The following is a 26,836-nucleotide window of genomic DNA, read 5'->3' as shown; positions in this document are numbered from 1 at the left end:
ACTTCAGCATTAGAGTTACAGAGGCTGGAAGTCCAAGATCAACGTTATCAGCAGAGTGGTTTTTCTAAGGCCTCTCTCCTTGCCTTGTAGGTGACCACCTTCTTGCTGTGTCCTCACGTGGTCTTTCCTCTCTGTTCACATCTCTGGTGTTTCCCTGTGTGTTCAAATCTCCTCTTATAAGGATACCAGTCAGATTAGATTAGGGCTACCCATATAACCTTATTTTTACCTTAATTCCCTCTTTAAAGGCCTCATCTCCAACTACATCACATTCTAAGGTACTGGGAGTTTCAACATATGACTTTTGTGGAACAAAATTCGGCCCCTAATGCTGGAGTAACCACCCTGAGCAGTAGAGAAGACGAGCAGCCCTTCTCATCTGCCCCATTGTGACAGCTACTATCCCAGAAGTGACCGGAAATGTGCAGGCAGCCCCATCAACAAGGTCGGCTCCCTCTATCAGGTCCCGGCCATCCTGTGCGTGCTGCAAGCTGAGGCTCTGAGGGGAAAGTCTCAGTGAAGTGAGGAGCTGGATGCTCCGCTTTAGGTATTGTGTGTCCCCAGGGGGAAGAAGGAAAGCTGTGGCTGCCATTTTACTATGATGGTGTTCCAGAAGAAGATGACTTAACTATATTTGAATAAATGTAGATTGTTGTACTGTACTTAAAAAAAATAACACATCCCCTGAAAATAAGCCCTAGGGTGTCTTGTTGAGGAAAACTAAATATAAGACCCTGTCTTATTTTCGGGGAAACACAGTAAAAGAGACAAATTAGCTATTTAACTATCGCTTTACCATGCTCCATACTAGAGGCAGAAAAAAATTTTACATATTTTGAAATATAGAACATTATAGAACAATTCGCATAGAATAGCAACAGAAATCATGTTAACAACTGCCATATACTGATATGAATACTTGGTCAGACATTATGATGACTACTTTATATAGCACCTTCTTAAACCTCATAATGACTCTTATGAATCCTTTTTTACAGATGAGAAAGCTGAGGCTCAAATGGTTTAAGTATGTTTATGAATTACACTTCTCGTAAGTGGTACATCCATTATTTATTCATCAATAAATAGAGAATAACAATCTCCTGAATTACTACCAGAGTACATTTAATAAGTTGCTGGGCCACCAGAATGAGATGCCTTTGTTTTACATAGTAGAAGGAGGGCAATTTTAGAAGGGGAGGTGGGTAAGGAAATATATGACTGTAGGGCCATTAGTCTGATCAAATTTTAGGAAAAAGTATACATAGAAGTTGAGTGTATGGAAATTGATTTCCTCAAATATCACAGAAATTCTTTATGTGTTTCTAGGAGCACATATATACTTTGAAGATGACTGAGTTAATACACTCTAGATATATGCTAAATGCTCAGAAAATATAGATGACTATAGAGAAGGAATGTATTAAACAACTGATGCTAAGATGCTGGTCATAAAAACTGTATTTTTCTATCTGAACATGAATCAACTGACATCCTGGTTTCTATTGTTCTCTAAACTTTTTAATGTTAAGTTTTGTCCTAAAAGCCTGATCCCCATTCAAGTGGTTGAATAATAAGGTTTCTGGACTTGCAAAGCTGAGGATTTGACCTTGAACTATGTAGCTCTTGATACTACCAGATCTCTTTTAGAATCTTGCCAGCAGACTTTTTACCAAATAAATATGTTAACTGTCCTTCCCACCAATGTTTGTCACCCAAGTTACCTGATATCTTACACATAAATCAAGATAATATAATTTTTTTAAAAAAACAATAAAAAGATGATTTCTAATGCTTCTTAAATCCCTTTACTTTCTTGTTGTCTTTTGAGTATGAAAACCTAACTAAAAATTCAATAAATTGATTGTTTATACCCACATAAACAATTTAGTTCAGTGAATATCTACTGTGCTCAAGACTGTGGTAATTGGGATATAAAGAATCATTAAAACAACAATCAAAAACATCTCAAAACCTAGTGTGAGACTTGCTTATAATTGTAAATTAAATATTTCTAAAAGGTGCTTCTTTTTGTTATTTGGCTTTGCACTGCTATCAAGGAATTAGTTTTTTTTCTACTTTTAAATCAATACGATTAGTGAAGAAAGCTATTATCTATCAAAATCAGAATAACAATTGAAAATACCTGGCATTACCGCTGGTCTGACCTTTAATAGTGCTGATCAGCTCATTCTAGCTTTGGATTCTCATCTTATCACAGGAGAATCAACAACACCATAAGCTCCACTTTCATTTCAATAAGGTGTCATTTTCCACACATATTATTTCATGCAACACGAATATGATGAAATCAGGTAATTCCATTTTACAATTAAGAAAATGGATTCTCAGAGTGCAGTACTATGTTTTTCCCAGTGCTCGGCATGAAACCATAGCAAATGTTTCCTTCTCACTGCAGGAAGAGAAAGCCGATAAATATGCTACACATGCCAGGGTGTGAGGTGACCAGAAAGCAAGTTTATCACAAATCCTCATTAATTGAGAATCCAGTGCACGTTTTCCCTAGGTGGCTTCAGTTTATATATAGCCAAAGGCCAAAACTGCAGCTTCTCTTTGAGGGCAGAACTCTGAGAAAAAGAGCCATCACGGTTAGGAAAGAGAGCCAGAGCTTGGGGAAACAGACCCGACAGGTAAACAAAAGCCCTTTTGTTTCTATGCACAGGCTTAAATCCTTTTCAAATACAATACACAAAGACAGGAAACTTACAAAATTAAGTTTTAATTTCAAAACTTTTATTTTTGAAAATACTTCTCTCTATATTTCAGTGAAGTTGGTGATGACATTTTGCATTACAAAAGATTATAAATATTGCTTCTGTTCTCATAAGTAGGTAGTAATCCCACAAGCAGATGTGGCCAAATTTCCTAAAGAGTAAATGCTGACAATGATGGTGTTTCTACTGATACAATACAGCTTCCAATGGAAGCTTCCACATTTAAGAATCAATATTTTCTCAGGCTTGTGGCATGTGAAGAGGTTCTGTACCATAGTGTGACTTTAGGCAAATCTCTTTACTTCTCTGGGCTTGTTTATCTATTCATGGAATAAGGGGCTTGGACTATACATGTCCATTAGGTTTCATCCCAGAACTGAAGGTTTCCAGAGACTAATTGTGGCACATAAAAAGTTGGCTAATGAGATCACATTCAATTTATAAATATGCTTTGCTCTGCTTGGGTTGATCCACTGTGGAATGCAGCAAACAAAATTTGGCTGGGCATTGTGGCTCACACCTGTAATCCTAGCACTTTGGGAGGCTGCGGGGGGAGGAATACTTGAGGCCAGGAGTTCAAGACCAGCCTGGGCAAAAATGAAACCCTATCTCTACAAAAATTAAAAAAAAATTAGTTGGGCATGGTGGCCTGTGCCTGTCATCCCAGCTACTTGAAAGGCTGAGGCAGAGGGATGGCTTAGGCCCAGGAGTTTGAGGTTGCAGTAAGCTATGATGATGCCACTGCACTGCAGCCAGGACAATAGAGCAAGACTCTGCCTCCAAAAAAAGAAAACCATAAAATTTTACATCTCCCCCCAGCATTTGATATTTATAAGATAATCATCATTGCAAATAATTTCCAGATAGCATTCATAAATATATAAGAAATACTTTCAATCACCACTACAGCTGTAATTACAACTAGTAGTCTATTAATACATTGACTGAAGGCTTATTATGTGTTAACAATGAGTTAAATGCTTTTCTTTCACTCATTCATTCACTCAACTATTTAGCAGTTTTAAAACCTATTTTCTATGTTGGCAATTTCAGGCTCCAAGTAATATTAGTGGCTTAAGGCATATACTGGTCAAGATTCTTGGAAAGATATCTACGAGTATGAAAGCTTAAAAAATATTTTTGGTAACTCACTGGGAATACTAAACTTTGCTTCTGACACTTTTCTTTCATCTTCATGTATTCTATTACATACACACATACAGACATGCATATGTACATACATTTATATTTTAGTACCCAAACAAATTTATGAAGTAGGTACTATTATTTTTAGCACTTTATATTAATAGATGAGGATACTGAAGCTCACTGAAATAAAGAAAAGTCCTCCTCAAGGCCGCTTAGCTCAAAGTCAGAAGTTACGCCTGTCTCCTAGCCACCATGTGATAATAGCAAAGTAATATGTGATATGTCCAGAGGTAACAGCACCAACCTGTTCATGGAAACAGCTAACAGAAAATTCAGTTTCATTCAAATTATTACCTAAGTAAAAAGCAATAAAATATGATCTGTGTATCTCTATGCAATGAAGTAAAATAACTAGAAATTTGCCTAATGACATGATACCTATTATTATAGAATGTGATAAAAGCCAAATCTTACCATGTATTTTTAAAAACAGAAATTCCCACATTAAACCCAAAGTGTAGTGCTTCTATTTTTCCTACCTAAAAATACCTTTTAGAGATTACCATGATAACTGCATCTCTCTCAATCAACAATGGCAAGTATGACTGAGTGTCCTGTAAGTATTTTAATATTGTCTCAAATGATCTTGGGCACAGACAATATCATCGACATTTGAGGCAACATTGAAGCTCAAATTCACAATAATTTCTAAACTAGGCCAATTTTACCACAAAACTATTTAGTGTCTATAAAACTTATATGTTATGCCTAAAATGAGGGCAACAGGTGTATAACATTTTAGTAACTGCTTTTTATCACCTAAACTTAAGATTTAAAACACTAACGAAAACTTTCAAGAGATACATATTTTGAAATTCTGAAATGTAATCAATCCAAAAAGAAATTAGAGATGTTTCCAGGAAAAAGCAACTTTTGTTATTTTGTAGTTGGTCAAAATTATTCATTAGATTTCATTTTTTGGAAAAGTCTAAATTCAGCTTCTGAGAATCATCTGCCAATTTATAATTTTAGAAATATCAATAACTTTAAAATAACAAGATTTGCATATTTTTCTAAAATTACTTTTATATACTTCTCAAGAATGTAAGTGGTAAGTCTGCATTTGTAAATACTGTAAATACTTAACTGACTACCACACAGTTAATACAAGAGGACTCATTAACTACAAACGCCATCTTGTGGTCAATTTTTTATTATTCAGCAGTGTTATTCTGTAGATGTCTAACTCAAGATCTGACAGATGGTGCCTTAGATATTTATTCCATTTCCCTCATTTTTACACATGGCAAAATTGGGGCTCCAGAATTATAATATATTGGAAATCTTTATAAGAGGAACTTAAAACAAGAACCACATTCGAATTCATTTCCTTTCTACCCATACTTTTTTCTGTACCATATCACCATTGCTGTTGACTTACAAGCCAATTACATGAAGTGAGTCCAGTTTAATACTAGACACTTCAAACATCAAGCTAATCTGTTTTGGTTTAACTGTATATGGACTACATAGAAGAGCATATGGATTACCTTTGGATTATTGGAAAATTTATCAAGGCACAACTATGATATTTAAGCATACATATTATTTTAAAGCATTGCACATGTGTTCTAATTTTTTTTTCATAATGATTTGTGAGGGGTGTATATGTATGGGGGGAAGGGAGAAGTATCGATACCTCTATTTGACAGATTAACAAACTGGGTACAAAGAGGAAATGATTAAGATTTTACAATTGGCTAGTGGCAGGCATCATGTTATCTAACTTCAATGTTACATTAAAAAACCCACCTTCTCCATTGAAGATGTTATTAATATTCATACAGTATAAGGCAGTGTTTGTTTGTGTGTGTGTATTTTAAATAATTTCTTCCTCTTCTACACAGGAATTATGGTATTGCTCTATAGCATATAGTGTGTCTTTTACCATGAACAATAAGTAGAAAATCCTTGACTCAGAAACTACACATTTTTAGATATTATCTCATTATAGTGTGTAATCTCCTTCTATTCAAATCCCTGATTAATTTAACTATAGAAAAACCTATTTAGTTCAAAGGATCGGAAGAAACACAAGACGGTCTATGGCTATACCTTGGTATAACTGTCCATTTACCATCTAAGCTCAACTTCATTTGCATAGATAATAGAGAAATAATATTACAGAGTATAGGGGATTATTAGAATATTTTTATTAGGGGTTTTTAAGAAAGCAGAAACCTGAAAAACAATAAAATCTTTAGGACGTATCTGAAACATAATAAAAGAGGCCCACAGTTATGTGAAAACATGGGCTGTCGCTATGTCTTTTAAATATCTAATTCAGAACAGAAATCATTTATCAAACAACTGTTAAGTAGATAATAATTTAGAATTCTAAAACTGAAACGTATGCAATTTTAAGGTTTCTGTAAAAGTAAATAGAAATCAAACTCTGATGCATTTAAACTTAATTCTATTGCTGATTTGCCTTTTATATATTTTATATAATCCTTTAATATTAAATACATTATAAACTTTTAGATGACAAAGCATCCTACCTCTATTAAGTATAAGATATAAACAAACTTTTTAAAACCAGAAAAATTTTACAGCAGTGCTTCTTAAATGCTGCCGAAGAACAATTGTTTTATTCTTTCAATCTGCTAAGGACCATTAAGTGGTCCTACTGACCATGCAGTTCATGCCATGTAAATCACCACAAAAGCTGGACAATATCTATTGTTCCATAGCATTCAACAAGTCGAGCCTACTAATCACCTACTTGGATGTCTTGGCAATGTCTAATTGCTACAGAGGATTCTAATTACTTTCCATTTCTGAATTGACTCTGTAATAACGTATGAGATAGACACCCAGTCTACCCTTTAAGAAGAAGCATTAGTTTATTGATTGATTGATTGATTGAGACAAGAGTCTTGCTTTGTTGCCCAGGCTAGAGTGAGTGCCATGGCGTCAGCCTAGCTCACAGCAACCTCAAACTCCCAGGCTCAAGCGATCCTTCTGCCTCAGCCTCTCGAGTAGCTGGGACTACAGGCATGAGCCACCATGCCCGGCTAATTTTTTCTATATATATTAGTTGGCCAAGTAATTTCTTTCTATTTATAGTCGAGACGGGGTCTTGCTCTTGCTCGGGCTGGTTTCGAACTCCCGACCTCGAGCAATCCGCCCACCTCCGCCTCCCAGAGTGCTAGGATTACAGGCGTGAGCACCTCGCCAGACCGAAGCATTACTGTAGAGATCAACATAACTACCGAAGGTTTCCCAAACCATGTTTGGTGGAATACTAATAGTACACACAATTACTATGAATATTACATTCAACTACATTGACTATACAATTACATGCATGTAACAAAATTAGATTTATGTCCCCTAAATCTATTAAAATTTAAAAAGGGGGGGAAAGAGAATTGGTTGTGTAGAAAAACAGTTTCCTATTAGGCTTTAAGCTCCATGAAGACAGAATATAGCATTTTATCCACTGCACCCTGTTCATTTATTATTGGTGACATTATTTTGTTACATTTATTTACTTATATTGTGAACAATACTTACTCAAGTATAGTAAAACTTCTTGAACCTAACTAACACATACCAACTAAAATTTATAGTGGTCTAATCATACATAGAATTTATGCACAAGCTCTGAAAAAAGCATTTAAAGAGTAAATTAAAAGTGATATTATAAAGTATTTGACTTCCTTAAGGCTAGATGGTTGGGGGGGTAAGAAACACTGATCTAGTCAAAGAAATTATTATGTTTCAGATTCACAAACCATATAAGTACATAAAATACTGAGAACTATTTTGGTAAATAAACCTGCTTAATTTATTACTTTGTTCTGTATTTTTTTGCAGTCACAAGTGTCTTCTAACATAAGAGAACCTTATGATGACTCTCATAAAACTTAAATTTTGATAAAAGCATATTTAAAAGAGGTCACCAAAATAAATACCTAGTAAATAAACTGATCTCTAAAAAGTATACTATTAGAAACATGCTGAAGATTATCTTATGCAAAATAACTTTGGCTTGAGCACAAAGATTCCTGAAGAAAGAAGCTAGTTAGATTTACCTCTTGGAATATGAAAGTAGGACCTTGTTAATAACATACAGGATAATATTTATTTTCTTATTTGCTATGAAAGGGCAAAACTCATCTATAGACCAGCGAAAAGCTGCATCAAATTATTTAGACATAAGTACAAACGTTAGTTGGCTATAGCACAACAGTCTTTTAAGCCATGCAGAATTGGATACTCCTAGAGTTTCTCAGAAACTTAAATATGCTATGGCACAGGAGTCCTCAAACTATGGCCAGTGAGCCACATGCGGCCCGCGGAGAGGACATTTATCTGGTCCGCCGGGTATTTTTGCCGCCGCTGCCTGTCCTGTTTAGCAGCCGACTCGTCCCGGGCCCACAGTGCGCATGTGTGGAATGTGCGCTGCCCTCTCCAATGGCCGGCCCTCCAATGGTCTGAGGGTTAGTGAACTGGCCCCCTGTTTAAAAAGTTTGAGGACCCCTGCTATAGTGCATTGCCAACCTTCTACAACACAGTGAAACAGTATAACCTAAATGGAAGGCACCTGGCTATTAAGTTGCCCTATACTTGGTGATAGCTAAGGTAAAATGAGTGCAAGTAAATGATAGCGAGATCAACTATGTCCCCAAATATACAATAATTGGAGACTCAAAGAACTATGCCCAGGGACTTCCTCTGACATCTGTAATAGTCAATTTAAAAATGCTTTTATGAAATGTCTTAAGTATAGATGTTCCTAAGCTCAACTTCTAATTCTTGCTTCTTGACTTATTCAAAATTTTTAGGTAACAATTTGTCACATTGAGAAGGCAGTTTCTGGATGGTGTCTGTGGTAGCTAATCTCCAAAGACATCCTAGGATTATATGAGGTTATTCTAGCTCTGTGTATCTTGCTCTGATCATTTATACTGTGTATCTTTAGATTCTATTTGAAATAAGAACTGACTGCTCAACAAAAAATGATTTCCATGGTACATATGGTAAAAAAAGACAAGATTAATCATTAAGTAACCAATAATGTTGGTCTCTTTATTAGAAACACAAGAAGAAAGCCCCTAGATATTCATTTGTATTGTCATTTAATGGCATTAAAAAACACAAAGTGGGTGTTTTCCTTTTGCTGATGGTGATCATCCCTAAATGAATCGGATGGTCCATAGAAAAGTAGTGTGATGTAGGCTGAATTTCCTAATCCATTCAGGCTTCCAATGGGTTAGAAAATTGAACTGGTATAGAAATGGCTAGACTCTGTACATTTTTAAGCCTTTTAGCCTCCCAAGCTAGTGTGTTTTCTTTGTAGGAAATCTATACTACACATAATGGGAATCTATCAATTTTAGGGTGCAAAACATAGTTCTGAAGCATTCTTCACATAGTTCCAAAGATACAGTCTGCTCTTTTTTGAAGAATTGTTTTAGCACTATCAGGAAATCTGTATTCCTGGGTCCTAGGGTTTAAGTCAGGGTTTAGTAACTGTTATGAGGCATGATTGTAAACAGAAATGCACCCTGATATGGATTTTAAAAAATCTCTGTCCTGGATAACTCTGGATTATTCTAACTCTTGTCAACATCTTTTTTGCTTGTTTGTTTGTTGTTTTATTTTTGAGACAGAGTCTTGCTCTGTTGCCTGGGCTAGAGTGCCATGGCGTCAGCCTAGCTCACAGAACCTCAAACTCCTGGGCTCAAGCAATACTGCTGCCTCAGCCTCCTGAGTAGCTGGGACTACGGGCATGTGCTACCATGCCTGGCTAATTTTTTCTATATATTTTTAGTTGTCCAGCTAATTGCTTTCTGTTTTCAGTAAAGACAGTCTTACTCTTGCTCATGCTGGTCTTGAACTCCTGACCTTGAGCGATCCTCCGCCTCAGCCTCCCAGAGTGCTAGGATTACAGGTGTGAGCCACCACACCCAGCCTAACTTCTTAATTTTTATGATAAAGAAAGGGAGTTTAACTTTAAGTAAGGTGTCTTTTTACTTATATTCAGCCTAGGATATCGCCAATATAAAAAAGAATTAATGAGTCAATACAGATTATCTATTATATCTCTGTCCCAACATTTTAAAAGAAAATGCAAATATTAGCCGTCATTCCTTAGGCTCAAAACTATACTAACCAACTATGTGAGTCAATCTTCTATGACTTCTATTCTTTCTCCAAGATAAGCTGTTCACAAAGAACTGAGCAGTGTTAGGTGACTGTGTATAGTGTGTATTAAAAATAACAGAGGAACACGTGTCATTGTTCCAGTATTCCCAAAAACCTTCTCTGGAGCTAATTTTAGTATTCACCTAGGGGAGAAATATGGTCTGCATTTCTCTTGGGCAAGTGAAAGTCTGTCAATCTTCCCTCCAGGAGTAGGTTTAGAATTAAAGGCTTCAACTGGGGTTTTGTCAACACTGCTTTCAGGTTGGTAAAGGAAGGGCTTTTGTACTGCTCATTGAAAAAAGAATATACCCAGCTTTCTCTTTTTGTGGCAATGAATAGTTTTTGTTTTATTATCTCTATAAATATATTGGATTTTAGTTACCTTGTATTTGTATTAGCCTCACCCTTTCAACTTATATGTTTATTCTGCTTTGTGGAGAAAACAAGAGTGAAATAGAAATCAGGTAACTGCTTGCTCAGTTTCCACTAGGGATTCATTTCATTAATTTTATTATAGCTTATTAATTCCTCAATTCCTTGCATCTAACGAGTATTGCCATACCCATTCTCATTTGACTCTGGTACTGTTTGGAAGTTCTTCACTTTTTTCCCCCCAAAACCTCACTTCTTCTTGAAATGTACCCTCCCTGACACATCCTGTTTTTATTTCTGTATTCATCCTTGACTGCAGTGTTTCTATCATCTTTGACTTCCATAGTGCATGGCCCACAGGTAGAATCAAATCTGATTCTTTATCTGCTTCATTCTTTTCACTTTTTAGAACTGCTTACTCCTCATAAGTCATATTCTTTTTTAGAGTCTATGACTTTCAAAGTATAACTAACTTTTCTATAATTTTTAAAACCACTTTACTAAATTCTAAGGAATATGACTGAGGATGTCCAGGGTTTTCTTCTTTTGCTTTCTCCTCCCAGATTTTGAAAATAGTGCTTTCTCCCTAGGTGGCTGCCATGTTAAAGTAACAGTACTTCTTTGTTAGTTAGAATTAAGTCTAGGGAGGCTATTCTCATTGCTCCTTTCAATTCATACAGATGAGCACAAAGTCAATAATTCCTCTGATTTTCAGCTTTTAAAGTAATGTTTACATTTTTAAAAATTTCTGTCAGAAATCTAAATGCCAACCATCCAAATCTTGCTTAGAAAGCAGTTTTGTAATCATTATGAATATAGATTAATCTCTTAAAGTCAGAATACTTAGGAAGTATCCTAATTTGGACATGGTATTTTCTAGTAAATAGTCACAAAATCCACAAAATGTTCCAAAGTATGTGGTGCAACACTACAGGTAAAACAAACAACTCTTTCACTAGATTTTATTTTGCCATTTCCTCAACATGATATAAATTCCTAATAAACCTATAGCTGAAGAACCTTCTGGACACTCAATGCACATTCATTACTGAGTTTGTAGAGTACTCCTGTAAGATCTACTTTTTTGAAATTTCTGTTAATTGTAAAATGACCCATAAATGACTAGACTTGGTTATTAGGAAAACATTAGCAGTATTGCTCATTTGGATAGATGGTACACTTGTGTAATGATTTTTTTCTTTCCTCATTTATCTTCAAGAAAATGTCCTTCACTATAATTGTTTCTCTGCCTCCTAAATATCCATATAGATGCATATAGTTATGTTATCTACTAAAGATAGAACCTTCTATCTTAAGTCTGTCCATTAAAATTCAAGCAAATAAAACAAATTTAAATATTCCTCCACTAGAAAAAGTAACAATTTGTAGGTCTGTATAAAGTGAATAAATTTTATATAAACATGAAATTTCTTCTCTAATAAACTTTAATCTCATAATGACAAGATTTAAGTTTGAATTTGGATCCTTTCTAGTGCTTAGAACAGGGCTTTGATGATAACAGAATTGTAAATGAATAATTTTTCATGAGACAACTGACATTCTTAAATAAGACTGATAGCATATGAAATGCAGTAATCATAGACCTGGTTATCTCTTGAAATTCTTAATAAGAAAAAGGTTTTAAAAAGCTACTGTTTATAATTATTTTATAGTATTATTTATAATTGTAAAAAAAAGAGGAAAAAACACAAACGTTCAACTATTAGTAATTATCTAAGGTAATGAAGATATATCAATATGGTACGTTATATGAATGTTATGACACTGTGGAAAAGTATGTAAAACAAAAGAAAAACATGGAACTGAAAATAATATATATTCACTTTAATCATCATGACACAAAATAAGTAAACATATGTGTGCTTATGTCACATTTAGAAAGCACCATGCCTCATAATTCTCTGAATTCTTAGTTGGGGGGTAGCCATGCAGTCAAGTTAATATTAATATCTTATCCTTAAAACAGTAAATTATTTTTCTATAACTATATTTAAATATACCACTCCCTAGAAGAAAGGGTTATGGGTATTCTTTATTTCTTCTTTTTGTTTGTTTTCAAGGAGCTTGAATTAATTCCATAACCAGAAAAATGAGGCTATAAAACAAGGACTTCCATACATCTACTATTAATAATAATTCTAAAAAAACTATACAAAGGATTAAACTATATTCTAAAACAAACTATGCAGAGAAATTGCCTATATTCCTTTATTATATGAACTTAACTGCAAACTGTTTAATTTGGCAAAAATTAACATCACTGGAAACTTGGGCCAGCTGGATTGAGGGGAAGAAAGCTACCTCTGAAAGTTACAGAGAAAGTTAAGGTTAATGTCATAAATGACATACAGAGTAGGATGACCATAGCACGTACTCAGAAGTGTTACTATAGCAGGCATATATTAGGAATCTGCTGTGTGCTACAGATGTGCTTTGACATATTCCCTTTACTGACCCTAGCCTTCATCATAACTTTGTTTTGAAATCACCACTCTTTCTTACATCAAGCTGTCCTTGATATGTTAAAGACAAAGAAAATGAAGACATTAAGATGATCAAAAGGCATTCAAGCAATAATGTAAAGGAAATCAGATGCCTGACATCTCCTTAATCACAAAGGTGAATTCACTGGACTGGGGAGATGGTTCCCTATTCCCTTCTGAAGTTCTTGCCAAGTCTAGAGCTATTCTAAACCAATTCCTAGATAGCTGCACTTTCTTCCAAGAAAGCCCAAATAAGCTCTCAAAGTATAATTGTAAGAGGACATAAGACAGCCAAGTGAATTCAATGATACTAAAATTAAGCTTTCATAAGAACGTATTCTTCCAATTCAACCCATTTGCCAAGGATCCCTTCCTCTCAAGCCTTCCTCACCATTAGCATCATCAGCATCAACAAACCAGATTCTCTTGTGTTCTTACAGGGGAACTACTAGAAACCATCTATGTGCTTCATCCAACATGTCAAATATTACTGTTTTAGAATCCCTTCATATTAGAAGGAAGTCATCTTTTTTGGTTACTTGGGTATTAGCTTACTTTGAAATTATTCACTCTGTTCAATCGGATTTTTGGTTTTATTGTTTTGTTATTCTTGTTTTTCTTTAAAGACTCAATATATTTATCCTTAATTATTAGTCATATGAAACAAAATGGGAATCATCATTTTACCCACTCAAAATTTAGTTGGAGATACCAATTTTGTATTTGGAGTCAACTGTCTCCCAGTAATCCTTAGCCCACTAACATGAAACTCCTAGGTCAGTTCACACCTCTGCCTTTGTTGCTGCAACAGCCTGCTAACTAGTCCCACCACGTCCAGTGTTGCTCCACTCTGACCCATATACAGCCGGGGTGATGTTTCTAAAAGGCAAGTCTGATACTGTCACTTCCCTGCTGAAAACTCTTCAATGGCTCCCATTTCTCTTAGAATGAAAGATAAAAGACTAAATTTATATGGGGCTCTTCAGCCTACCCTTTCAACTAAACAATACCTCCACCTCTCCTTCCTCCAAAAAAGAACCTCAGGTAGTTGAACACGTTCTCTCTCACTCTCTTCTTTTGTGCATGTGTTTTCTCTGCTTGGAACTCTCGCAGTTTTATCTGGAGTCCTCTTATTCATCATTCAGGGCTTAGCAAAAACATATTCGAGGAACCTTCCTCACTCCTTCTAGTTTAGGTTAGATGTCTCTATAATGTCTTTCTATGCTGGAATTTGCCCCACTTTATTATGAGCTCTTGTTTTAAATGACTGTTTCCCTCGTGGACTGTAACTAGAAAGGGATTGTGTTTGTGTTGTATACTGCGGTCTCTCCAGGGCCAGGCACCATGTCTGGTGAGAGTAGAGGCTCAATTAACTCTTGTTGAATAAAAATATCAGTATTAGTTAATCTTTCACAATACACAATATTTCCATTTAAAAGTGCCTTTAAACTGATCAGCACTGTGGACTATGAAACATAATTTTCTTAATGTGTCAATTTCACATATTCATTAATTCAGCTGAGATAAGGATAAAGATATATGGTTAAAATCTACTTTCCAGAAAAAGTTTGTTTAGAATATACTGGGTAGAGAAAAGTGATAGTATTATAAAACTCGTTAAAAAAATAACTTAAGCAACTGTTAGTTATAAAAACTAAAAATGAAATGCAATCATTTAAAAAGCAGAATGATGACTAGGCTCTTTTCTGAACTTAAAAAAAAATGTTGTTACTCTTTTGCTAATAGAATAGCATGCTCCTTTGTGATGATGTTTGAACAGCAGCTACAAAAGCCGGGGAAAGCAGAGATCTAGGGTACAGGCCAGAACTGACTTTCTGCTCATTCAAACCTCTGCTCCTTTTCTTCCTTTGCAAACTCTTTATAATATAGAAAGAAGAAAAGATAGGAAAATCATTGGGAAGCGTTATCAAGTGCTTTTGAATAATTCCTATCTTTCCCAAATAATAAACTGAAGGGAAGATAAACAAAATAACATTCTAAGTTGCCAAAGAAGCGTTTGAATGTGACACTGGTTCTTTAAATAGTCTTTCAACATAGAACAGATAGAAAATACAAGAGAATGTAACGTTTTAAAAATGAAGCAATATCAAATATCACTAATTACCTGTTCATAATAGTGGATATTCTCCTCAGCCATATCTGTAAATGCTGACTTGATATCATTTTGCATATTTTGTTTCCATCTTTCCCAATCTGCTTTCAGGGCATTATTAGCACATTCCACTTTGTCTTCCAGTTTTCCAATCTCTTCTGTAAGCTGAATTAGGTTACAAAGAGAGAAACTGATCTATGTATTCTTGCCATTAGGTGAATTCATCAAATTTAACATTTTAAAAACAATCTAAGTCTTTTTTTTTTTTTAATGTCACTAGTATTTACCATGTGTATGTACCATGTGTTGAAGTAAAAAAAAAAAAAAACTGAATTCAGTGATGGCTGGTGAGTAGAGGTCTAAGGTCTGCCAATGATTAGCATGTGACCTTGGCTAAGTCTCTCAAACTCTGGGCTTCACATTTACTATTTACAAAACAAAGGAAATTGAGCTAAAAATTATCTTAAAAGTTTTTTGTACTAACACTCTCATTACCACTATCATTTCTGGTGATAATATTATATTCAACTTTTATTCACTTTGGTTCCTAGTTCGGTCCTCATTTTTCTATTGTTTTTAGCAGAAAGCTCCATTAGCTGAGATGTTATAACATCTAGGCACGGCGAATTAAATTGCCGAATTTCACTCAGATAGCTGGTAAGAGAGGCAGGGTTATATCTCAAGATGCCTGACTCTTAGTCCATGGGCCATTAGACAGGCTTAGTGTAATATTTACGCTTGTCCCTACCTTACCTGCCAAGCTTTCAGCACATAATCCATTGATTTATTTTTCTATATTTGCATATTTATATTATAGTTATTCATATATTCAGCATATATTTATTAAGTATCTTGTCTGTACCAGGCATTCTTCTAGGACCTAGAGATTTATTAGTGAAGAAAACAGACAAAAAATCCCTATTTTACCAGAGCTCATACTACACTGGAGACTTATAGTATATCAGACTATCAGCAAGATAAATAAAATATGAACTATCAGCTGGTAATATATGCTAAATAGAAAAATGAAGCAGAAAGGTGGACAGGGAATGTTAGGATGCTGCAATTCTAGATAAGGTGACCAGGGAAAGCCTAAATAGGAAAACATCATTTGAATAAATATCTGAAGTAGATGTGATAGCGAACCATGGGATTCTCCGTGGAAATGCCTTCCTAGCACAAAAACAAGGGCAATGGCCTGGAGGTGGGTACATGCTGACTCGTGCAAGAAGAGCAGGAAGACCAGCAACGGTTGTAGTAGAGTGAAAAAAAGAGGGGAGAAGAGAGAAAAAGGGGGGAGGAGTGGGAAATGATGTCAGAGAAGCAATGAGTGTCCAGATCATACTTAGCCATGTAGTTCAGGGCAAGGTTCATGAATTTTATTGAGTGAGATCCAAAGCCAGAAAGATTTGAGCAGAAATGGCTTTATCTCTCTCACGTTTTAAAGAGAGAATTATACATTGCCACCATTTCATGACTGAAAGTATTTGTAAGAGGCTATCACATAAGAAGAATTCCTATTTTAAGATGTTAAAATGTGAAAATATATGTCTTAAAATCAATAAGCTTTCTAAGCTTGTTTGAATTAACTCTTTTAATTTGGGATTTTACTTCTCTCTTCTTATTTCACTGCAGCCTTATGTTTTCATTTTCCAAAGAATAGACATTTGGTATTATATAAATCTATATTACCTATGGAAGATCTATTTAAGTGGTAAGGTTGACTTGCATGGTTTTTTTGTGTTTTATTTATTTCACTTTCTTATTTCAGTTGTAGTGTAGAACTATCTCAGTGAGACCATTTATTAGTATATGGGTATGTGTATTCTCTTAGGTAATTATTTTGTTTAATCTTAGAGAACATGTCTAGTGGGATGATATTGGATAACTAATAACGGTAAGCTGCGGATGCTGGGGTATAAGCTAAAAGTAAAACTGTTGAAGGCCAAACTCACACAGGACCTAGGTCTGCTAGGAAAGCCTGGGGACTGGTTAAATAGCCTCGCTCCTCTGGGGTGTTGGATGGAGTCTTGCCATTTGCACAGCCAGATGGAGATTATCAACAAAATGTCTCTCCTGCATCTAGGATCAAGAGGTATTTACACCAATTGTAATCACACAACATGTTATTCTCCTCTGCTTAGGCTTTCCAGTCTAAACTTGCTATGCACTAGAGTGGAATTACTGGCAGAGCGTCTTTACTGAAATTGGCTTTTGGGAAACACAGTATCTAAATCGTATATTTTATCTTCCCCCCCTTCCTGATAGAGCTTAAAATGGCATCACTGCCATAAAGGATTTACAGTGAAGTTTTCAGGTTGCCCTTGCCAATCTGTAAATCCCCCTCATTAAAGCCCTTGGAAGTGGTGGTCAGGTTGGTTGGTGGTTCTGCTCTGGCCAAGAGCTACTGCATTTGTAGAGAAGAGCTTAGGAACTCATTCTCAGAACTCTGGCCTGACTCTCACCTACAGAAAGGAGGTTTGCAGCCTTATCAGTACAGCACTGGAATTAAAAAGACTTGACAGTAGGTTAGATTGACCTGTTTAAGTCCCAAGCTATGTGACATTGCGTAAGACTATCTGCTGAAGCCTAGTTTCTTCATCCATAAAATGAACATAAAAATAATAATACCCATTTCACAGGGATTTGAAATTTTTTTTACAAATTTTTTTTGAAAGTTTTTACAAAAATTGCATTAAATCATGAACATTGATTGATTCACACAGTCCCTGACAATTTGCCTACTAAATAAATGTTCTCTATTACCATTACCACTACCACCACCACCAGTATTAACTGGTTAAACTGACACTGATTCCCTCTCCTCTTCCAGGATTTTGGTCTCTGGTAACATGTCATTCTTCTACTAGCATCTAGGTCTTAAATCAATTTCTAGTGCTATTTCTTAATCTGTTCTCACCAGTGTAGAAGATGATACACACACATGCTTTAAATAAGTATGATCAATTCTTGTTATTTTTTTCTGGCTATATCTGAATATTTTTTTTTTCCTGGATGAGTTCTTCATTATTTTATTTGGAAAAGGAAAAAAGAAACATTAGGTATTTCCTTACGGTAAATCATCTTCCCATAATTTTAATTTCAATAAACACTAATTGATAATAAGCACAAAACACATAAATTAAGGATGATCTGCTCTGTATCTTAGATGTCCTTCCCTTTAGTTGATTCAATTTAGCCAGTTCTCTGGTTCAAGGACTATGCATGTCAACTATGCTACCCACCCAGGCTCTGACAGAACGTACATACTCAACAAAAATTAACCGAAGTGGTAGGATGCGTTGTTAGCAACCCGACAGCCCAGGGAAGCAATTCTAGTGCTCCACCACCTCACAGCACCACACAGCAGGTTTCAACCATTCTAACCGCTGGAAATTCAAGTCATACTCTCTAACTGCAAAATAACATGCAAAAGACTGGCTTTAAAAGGATTTAAAGCTTGTAGAATTCTTCTTTTTCACAAATACTGGCAGCAACGTGGCCCTCCTTTGGTGGAAAAACTGAAGAGGCAAGCAACCCTTTTTTGCCAGCAAAATGTTGTAATGCTGCCAGAATAAGTACTAATAAAAGATTGTAGGATAGTGCAGAAATGGTTTATGTTTAACAGCAAGGCTAATGGGTAACTTCCAGTTTCAGTTATATTCAGCTAGAAATTAACCACACAATTAAAAACCATTAATACTAAGAGCGCAAACAAAACAACACCCTTCTCCAATGGTGAGTACATAGTGATGGTAACAGTAACAGCAGTAATAATAATTGCCATTTACTGCATTTCCACTATGGGCCATTATTTTAAGCTATATGTTTGTATATATTTTCTGTTTAATCTGAATAAGCGTGTTGCAAATTTAGTATTATCATCTTCCTATTACAAACTGGGAAAGTAGGAGAAATAAATGGCAGAGATAATATAGCTATTTGTGGCATAGTAGGGATTAAAACCAAGGTCTGCCTAAGTGAAAGCACATGCCCTATTTACACTGACTGAACAGCATCACGCATTGATTGAACTAGCTCACCTGTGGCTTTCAAGGTTAAACTGATTTAGCTCTTATCTCAAGGAGTTTATAATCTATTAGGGTACCGATATATAAAAATAAGGCAAAAACCAAAGGCTATAATAAAAAGCAGAATGTGGTACATACCATAATGGAAGGAAAAAATTAAAGTGGCACATAAAGATACAGAATGAAGGACTAATTCTGATTGTGGGCTAGAGGATACTTTGTTAATTCACTAGGCAGTGACTGGGTCAAGGAAACACCAGGCTGAGGGTATGTCATGAACACAACCACAGACAGTATGCTACAAAATGTGACAAAAGAATGGACAACAGGCTGGTTTGGAGTCTGGAGAGGGAAAGGAGGAAAATGGGAAATGCAGATGGACAGGGAGACTGAAGACTGACCACTAGAGGCTAGAAATGATATTGAACATGATGTGGATCTGTAGGAAATAGGCCACTGAAGGTTTTGCTCATGGCAGAGCCATACTTCAGAGAGATTTTTGAGTCAGAGGTATGGAAGGAATTTTCAAAGAGAAAAGAAGGAGGAGGGGAAGGAAGGAAACCAGTTCATCTGAAATGGGATGGGACCAAGGAGACAATCATGTGCAGTGGTGAGGAGCATTTGGTTTGTCTCTACTCATTCACCCAGCAGCTTCCATTCAGCACCATTCTAGTCTGGATTAGGAGCTAAAATAGAGAGGGAAGAAATGGACCTCGACCTCACAGACTTAAGCCAACATGGAGAAATTAGAAAGCAACTGGAAAAAGAAAATGTAAAGGGAATTTCACATAAAGCAAACTGCAGGTGTAAGTTCACAGAAGCAAGTTTACCTTGGAAAATTTGAAGAATTGCAGGTAGTTTTTAAGGTTGGTACCTAGATTAAGACTAGGGGAATAGCAAAGACCAAAAGGACAGAGAGAGAGGTGGTGCCAGGTCCCAAACGGGTTTTCCTGGGGGTATTCAGATTTTCATAGAAGACAAGTGGAGTAGCTAAAGAGTAGAAAACCAAGGGCAATGGCAATGATCAGATTCCTCATGCCACAGGAACTGACAAGAGGGGACTAAAATGCTGGGAGGCAGAATCGGGAGAATCTCTTACATGACTACATAGTAGGAATTGGGAGAAAGTCTGCATTGCTGATAAGGTTAGCTGGAAGAACAGGTATGGAAGATAGGAGAGGGAGACAGGAGAAGAAGGCCTGAAGGAAAAAGTGGTAATACAAGCACTCACTGTCCCAAATAGTCTTTCAGGGTGAGGGACACTGTTATGCAAACATTCAAAATCATTCAGTTGCATACAAAGCATCGTTTTGGGAGGTCAACAAGAGGTGAGATTACACTTAAACTTTGAAACTCCAAAATGATTCTGCTATTCTAAGTTGGGTGGTTTGGGCAAGTTGGGAGGTGATACGAACATACCAACTGATGAAACAATTGTACCCAAACAGAGCTGAATACTTTAAATAATGAAAAATTAGAGCTATATGTCTAAGGAAGGGAGGTAAAACCATAAGGAAACTACCTGGATAAGAGCTTTGTCCCTCAGAGCAGCTGATGTGCTAGCTCTAATCCTTTGGGAGAGACCTCTCTCCACCGTCAAGGTTTTTAACTTGATATTTTAATAATGCCTAAATTGCTTTACAATTCCTTCTAGAACAACAACAAAAATGGTAATGTAGCTCATTTGGAAACTGTTAAAACACTTGGTCCAATAAAACAGAGCCTAATCCATCCCACTAAAATAAATATATAAACCTGGTTCTATTTGTTGACTGTGACCACATTTGATACAATCAGTTACAGGTGCTCCTCCTCTTGCCTACCGATAAACCCACTGTAAATTGAAAATATCATAAGTAAAAATGCATTTAATGTTAGCAACACAGCAGCCTGTACTGCTAGCTACTGTGGAGGCTGAGGCAGGAGGACTGCTTGAACACAGGAGTTTGAGGTCACAGGAGCTCTGATCATGGCACTGCACTCCAGCCTGGGCAACAGAGAGACTCTGTCTCAAAAAAAAAAAAAAAAAAAAAAAAAAAAGTGCCCAAAGAAAAGGAGGGCAAGATTAAAGAATACAAAAGCAGTTCTCAAGAAAATCACCATGTGAGAATTATGTAATAAAAAGATAATTAACTTTATGCACTCAGTTAATGTTTATTCCTGTCTACTATGTGCAAGCCACATTGCAGATGTTATGGGGAGATGCAAACAATCTAATAAGCACAGATTCTTGAGGCACTTGGGACTAAATCTTATAAAAAACAGTATTTTTACATTTTGCAGTTTTCCCTTGCTCTAAAAAAAATAGGATTAAACTCTTGTTTTTTTACTTACATGATCAAACTTTGGTAAGCTTGTGACACGTTTCACTAAAAATTCTGACTATTATTCTTACAAAGTAAAAACAAATTTGCTGATATCTGAGAAGGAACAAAGTCACAGAGGAAGAAATTAAACAATGAAGGAAAAAACACTAAAAACTAAAAGTAAGTCCACAATTAACATCAAAATATTAATTACTGAAGTAATCTTTATTGCTACACTTTGTTATTTCACATCCTCAGAAAGTATAAGTGGGGTGGGGGGGTGTCAAGTAGAAGAATAAAAGATACATGAAGTTCATGTCATATTCCATCCACTGGAGGTACCTCAGATTCAGCTGAAGGGAGTTTCCTCCTGTACTTGTTAGATCGGGTGTGTTTTGTTTCTTTCCTTCATCAAGCTTATCTAGGGAATGGTCTGATGATTGAAAAAGTCAAGAACAGATGTACTGGGCTCCATAAACCCAGCTACAGCTGTAAACCCTGGTCACGTTGTGAATGTTCGTAGGTCAGGTGGGAAAGCGGGGGCAACAATGTGAATAAACTCAAGTAGATCATCATTACTAGAAACAAAACTAACATTTTATTGGCATAGGCTCATGAGACCATTTCTACAACTGTAGACCATAATACTCTGTTTAACAATTATTCAAGTTTTGAAGTACATATGGCTCTAACACAGACACAGGTGTGCTCATTTCTCAAGCCCATTTAATCACATTGGAGGTTTTGCTCCTTATAAACTCAGCACTGATATTAGGTGAAACCAATCAGAAACTTTATATTATTTTAATAAGTTTCATTAAAAAGGGCTTTTATAAATTTTAATTTTATATTACTATTGCAAATTTGAATTTTCAAAAAACAAACCTTCACATAAATATAACCATCAGGAACAGATCTAATATTAGAGAAAAGTTACATAAACCTATGCAAATATGGTTAGCATTTTTACCCAAAATGACTAAAATATGCAAAGTAAAAGCATTCACAGAAAATTACTTGAAGATAGTATTTATTAACTTTATAGAAAAGATAAAAGTGATAGACCATTTAAAAATATTATAGGAGAAAAAAGAATTTTTTCTTTCTGATAAAATGCGAATGTGAAAATTATATCCCAAATATCTATTTATAAATAGAATATTACAGATATGAATTATATTCTCAAAGTTACAGTAGCAAATAAAATAAAGATGTTTTTAAAAATGTCAAAAAGATCATGCTCCAAAAATAAAAGTCTCCAAAATATTTTATGATAAATAAAATTTGAAGACAAATTCTATAAAATGAGATTACTTGTATACTCATCAACTATATAAGATGGAAAAACAATGTATCCGGAGTGTATACATTTGATCTAACACAAAACATTTGAAAATAATTGGGATTTTCTTCTTAGAGATTAATAGGTGCTTAAAGATGATTGGATTAGCCTTTAGCTCTTTAGACTTAAATTTGATCTTTTGATGCTATTTCTCTCAATATGTTTCCATTATAGAGGCAAGAACTCTCAAATTTACTAATAGAAATAACAATTATTTCACTGAATTCACTTGGCTGTCCTATGTTCTCTTACAATTAGAATTTGAGAGCTTATTTGTACTTTCTGGCAGAAAAGTACAGCTATTCAGGAATTACTGTAGAATAGCTTTGGATTTGGCAAGAATTGTAAAGGAGAAGAATTACCTTTTGGACAGATGGGCACGAAAATGGGGAACCATCTACCCAGTCCAGTGAATCATCTTTGTTATTAAGAAGATGATAAACAGCCCTGATCTCTGTTATATATTTTGCTTAAAGGCCTTTTGATCAACTTAATGTCTTTGTTTTTCTTTGTCTCTAACATATTGAGGAGAGTTTGATAGCAAAAAAGGGTCAGGAATTCACAAGAGAGCTATGATGAGGGGTAGGAAGCTAAGTCCTAGCACACATAGCAGATTCTTAATACATGCCTGTTAAATTAACACTTTCAAGTGTCTGCTGTGATCAGCCCTGCCCTCTATGTCATATAGCATCTCTCTTAACTTCCTCTGTCATTCTTAGAGGTAGCTTTCCCCACCCCAAACCCCAATCTAGCAGGCCCAACTTTCAGTAATATAAAAGTAGGATTTGGCGTATAATGCTGGTTCCTCTAACAGTATACTTTCAACAACTGTAGGCTAGCTCTCACCTATGTTTTTCTTCTCCTTAAGTGCTTGGCAAACTACATCCAAGTTGATTTTTTTAATATAAAACTTTTAGCTTTATTTATGCATGCTCTTTCACACTCTATACCTCTTATGCCATGTAAACAGTTGCCTCAGACTCTATCAATGTGTTTTCTCATTTTCTTCATAAAATAAGAAAGTACTCCCCAAACTAAATTTTAAGAAATCTAGATCTAAAAATTCCCCTTAAAAAGGAAATGTATATTTATATCCAATAAATATTCCTTATTGCACTAAATATTCACTTGCTGACATTAGGGTACACAATCAAATGTAAACAACATAGATTGGGTGATATCCTCATTTCCAGGACATTTCTCTATGCCCAGTGCTCTGGCATGTGGAGAGAAAGATGTCCACCTGTCATGAGGGAGGTTGGAGCACCTACCTCAGTGATAAGTTCCCCATCTCTTAACAAGAAACGCTTTTGCTCTAGGTTAAGACTTGGAATCTACAAATATTGGCCACTTAGGCAGCTCTACTTTGAAGACATAATATTTCATCTTTCTCAACTGCCTTAAGGTATTAATTTGGTTTTGCCTTCTCTTCCTTTTTTATTAAACTACAAAAATTCCATAATCACACACATTTACAGGTCAGTGATCTAAAACCTGGGCTCTGAAGTCCCATGAGATCAAGTTCTAATTGTATAACCAGACAACTGTATAACTCAGACAAGGTCACTACCTTGATAGTGTGCAGTTTCCTCACCTGTACAATGAGAAAGCAAATACTTCGTAGGATTGTCTTGAATAATATGTTGGCAAAGTGTCTGTGACTTAAGAATTATATATATATGTATATATATTTTTTTCTAGGGTTAGACGGCACTCTGGGGTGATTATGAAAAGATTATTGTTAGCATATCAGAAATATCCTGACTGAATCTGCCCTCTGGTTCATTTGTCCTATGGTAGGGAGTCACTGTTTAAAGCCAGCATAAAAAAGGAACAATAGCTACAGGGGAAACAAAGAGCTATTTTATGAATAGCTCAGAAAGTTCCCCCAAAGCCTTAATGTGCCTGAGAATGTTCACGGGTGAAATGAAAAATGTCTCAGGCCAAAGAGTCTAAGAAAGAACCTCCTTCAAATTAGATAGGCGAGGGCAGAAAATTCAGAAATTACCTGTATTTTAAGAAATTAAGTTGCCATGTCACCTCAATAAATTATTCCTCTCCAATTTAAGCAGCATCTATATCTTCCATATTATGGAATAAAACCCTAAGACAAAATACGCAAATAGATATTTTCCCCCTGACTCTGGAAGAATTTAAGAATGTACTTCCTTGTCACTAAAAAACCCTATCCAGTCACTTAAAAAAAAAAAACAAAAAACAACTTTCTATTAATAGTAACTAAAAAAACCTGTTGGGCAATGTAAGAAGAATGAAAGCAAAGACCCACCCCACCCCCACCCCGTACTTTCAAACATGATTTTAGGGCTTTAGTTTTTCTTGCCTATTAAAGATCAGATTTTAGAAAATATATTATTTCATCCAACAACTATTTGTTGAGTACTTACTATGTGCCAAGTATAATACTAGGCATGGTGCCCTTAAGTGGAATGTTCTCTTTCCTTACTTATTCAAATTTTGGAACACTTCTTTCACAGAGACAAATATTTACTTAACATCAAAAAAGTCCTCCCAATTCTGATACAGTTACATGATGAGACCAATATGAAATGTTTTCCTGTGTACCCCTCAATTTGGGATTCCTATACCCACATCAATACTCAGTGATGCCTTAAGGATCCCCTAAGTCATGAAAAACATGATATAATCTTGTCGCAAATATTTTATAAGGATCAGAGAAAAAACATTTTTAAATTAACATAAACATAAATATATTATGGAATCCTGACATTCAAATGAAACTTTAAAACAGGAGACCTTAAAGAAATGGTGAGCTTGCATTGGCCACTGATGTATCTTTCTCAGATTTACTGGGATATATATTACAACTTTCTTATACCATAGAAAGTCGATTCTTTTGGTAAAGCTGTTTGAAGTACACTACGCATTAAAATGTGTTAGAAGCAAATCTGCCTGACTGCTGCACTATACATTTAATAAGTAATTAATATACTTTGGCATGATAATTCTAGAGGAGTTAATTGCCATGATTACCAACAGTTTTCTCAAAGTATCAATTATAAAAATTATGGATTGGGAAATCAGCACTCCTACAGTCTATTTCTGTAGGACTACCTGCCAGAATAACAGAAGAAAATATCCAGTCAATTTTTTTTTTCAATCACTATGATTTATCACTGCTAAAAAGCAATCTCTCTAGGGAGAAATTTCACTTACCTCTCTAAGATAGAACCACCCTTGTTGACTATTTAATCATCAATCTTTCATCACTTATCCCTGATATTATAATCTAGAACTCATGGTAAATAAGCATCCTTTATCCTTACCCAGCAACTCTCTATTTAAAAGTAAGGTCATATGGGTAGCACAATTACAATTTAAGGTCTAATATTATGATTGAACCCCCAATGTCTAAACAGCTGATGAGATCTGTTCCTAATGCATTACTGAAATAGTTATTCTTTCATTAACAAATAATGGCGATCTCACACAAATTAATCTAGCGTGTAGAAAATTATGAGGCTAGCATAACCTTGATACAAGAAATGACATTTTTGGTAGAAGTAACCGTAATTCCAAGGCATTGTAAGTCAGAATGCTTATACAAAAGTCCTAAAAAAAAAAAAAAAAAAGAGTAAGTCAAATCCAGCAAAGGCCAGGTTGGGTTTAGCCCCAGGGATCCAAGAATGGTTAAGATGAGAACATTTCTTAATGTAAATCACCACAATAAGATAATAATAGAAGACAATCATACAATTATCTGAGTAGATATAAAAAATAATTCAATAAAGTTCAACACCCACTTATGAATCACCCTCTCATCAAACAGGAATAGATGAGAACTACACTAATCTGATTATAAATATACAGGGAAAAAACCTATAGCAAACATCATTAATGATGAAAAATATTTTGGAAGCATTTATGTTAGAATCAGAAATAATGCAAGAATGTTCCATCACTAATAATATCATAATGCTTTTTTGTCAGGTTACCAATAAATGAAAAATGAAACAGAAAATATATAATTATTAAATAAATGAAATAAAATTACCAGCATGTACCCATGATAAAATTTTCTACATAGTG

The 26,836-nt window shown here is 35.2% G+C and overlaps 1 protein-coding gene across 3 annotated transcripts in view; it reads right to left on the bottom strand.

The window, feature by feature from the left end:
* SNX7 (sorting nexin 7) overlaps positions 1-26,836 on the bottom strand; it is an 89,613-nt gene that overhangs the window by 2,218 nt on the left and 60,559 nt on the right. For 2 of the 3 annotated variants that reach the window (XM_012761975.3, XM_075999878.1), the window contains one exon: positions 15,102-15,254. The exons of the other annotated variant lie outside the window; for it this stretch is intronic. In XM_012761975.3, coding sequence (XP_012617429.2) covers positions 15,102-15,254 — 153 coding nt within the window. The remainder of the gene's footprint in view (positions 1-15,101; positions 15,255-26,836) is intronic. 3 annotated transcript variants of the gene reach the window in all.

The sequence above is a fragment of the Microcebus murinus genome, chromosome 2 (assembly GCF_040939455.1).
Source record: "Microcebus murinus isolate Inina chromosome 2, M.murinus_Inina_mat1.0, whole genome shotgun sequence".
In the NCBI taxonomy this organism is placed as follows: Eukaryota; Metazoa; Chordata; class Mammalia; order Primates; family Cheirogaleidae; genus Microcebus; species Microcebus murinus.
The sequence above is the reverse complement of the archived record's forward strand: the minus strand, read 5'-3'. Positions and strand labels throughout refer to the sequence as shown.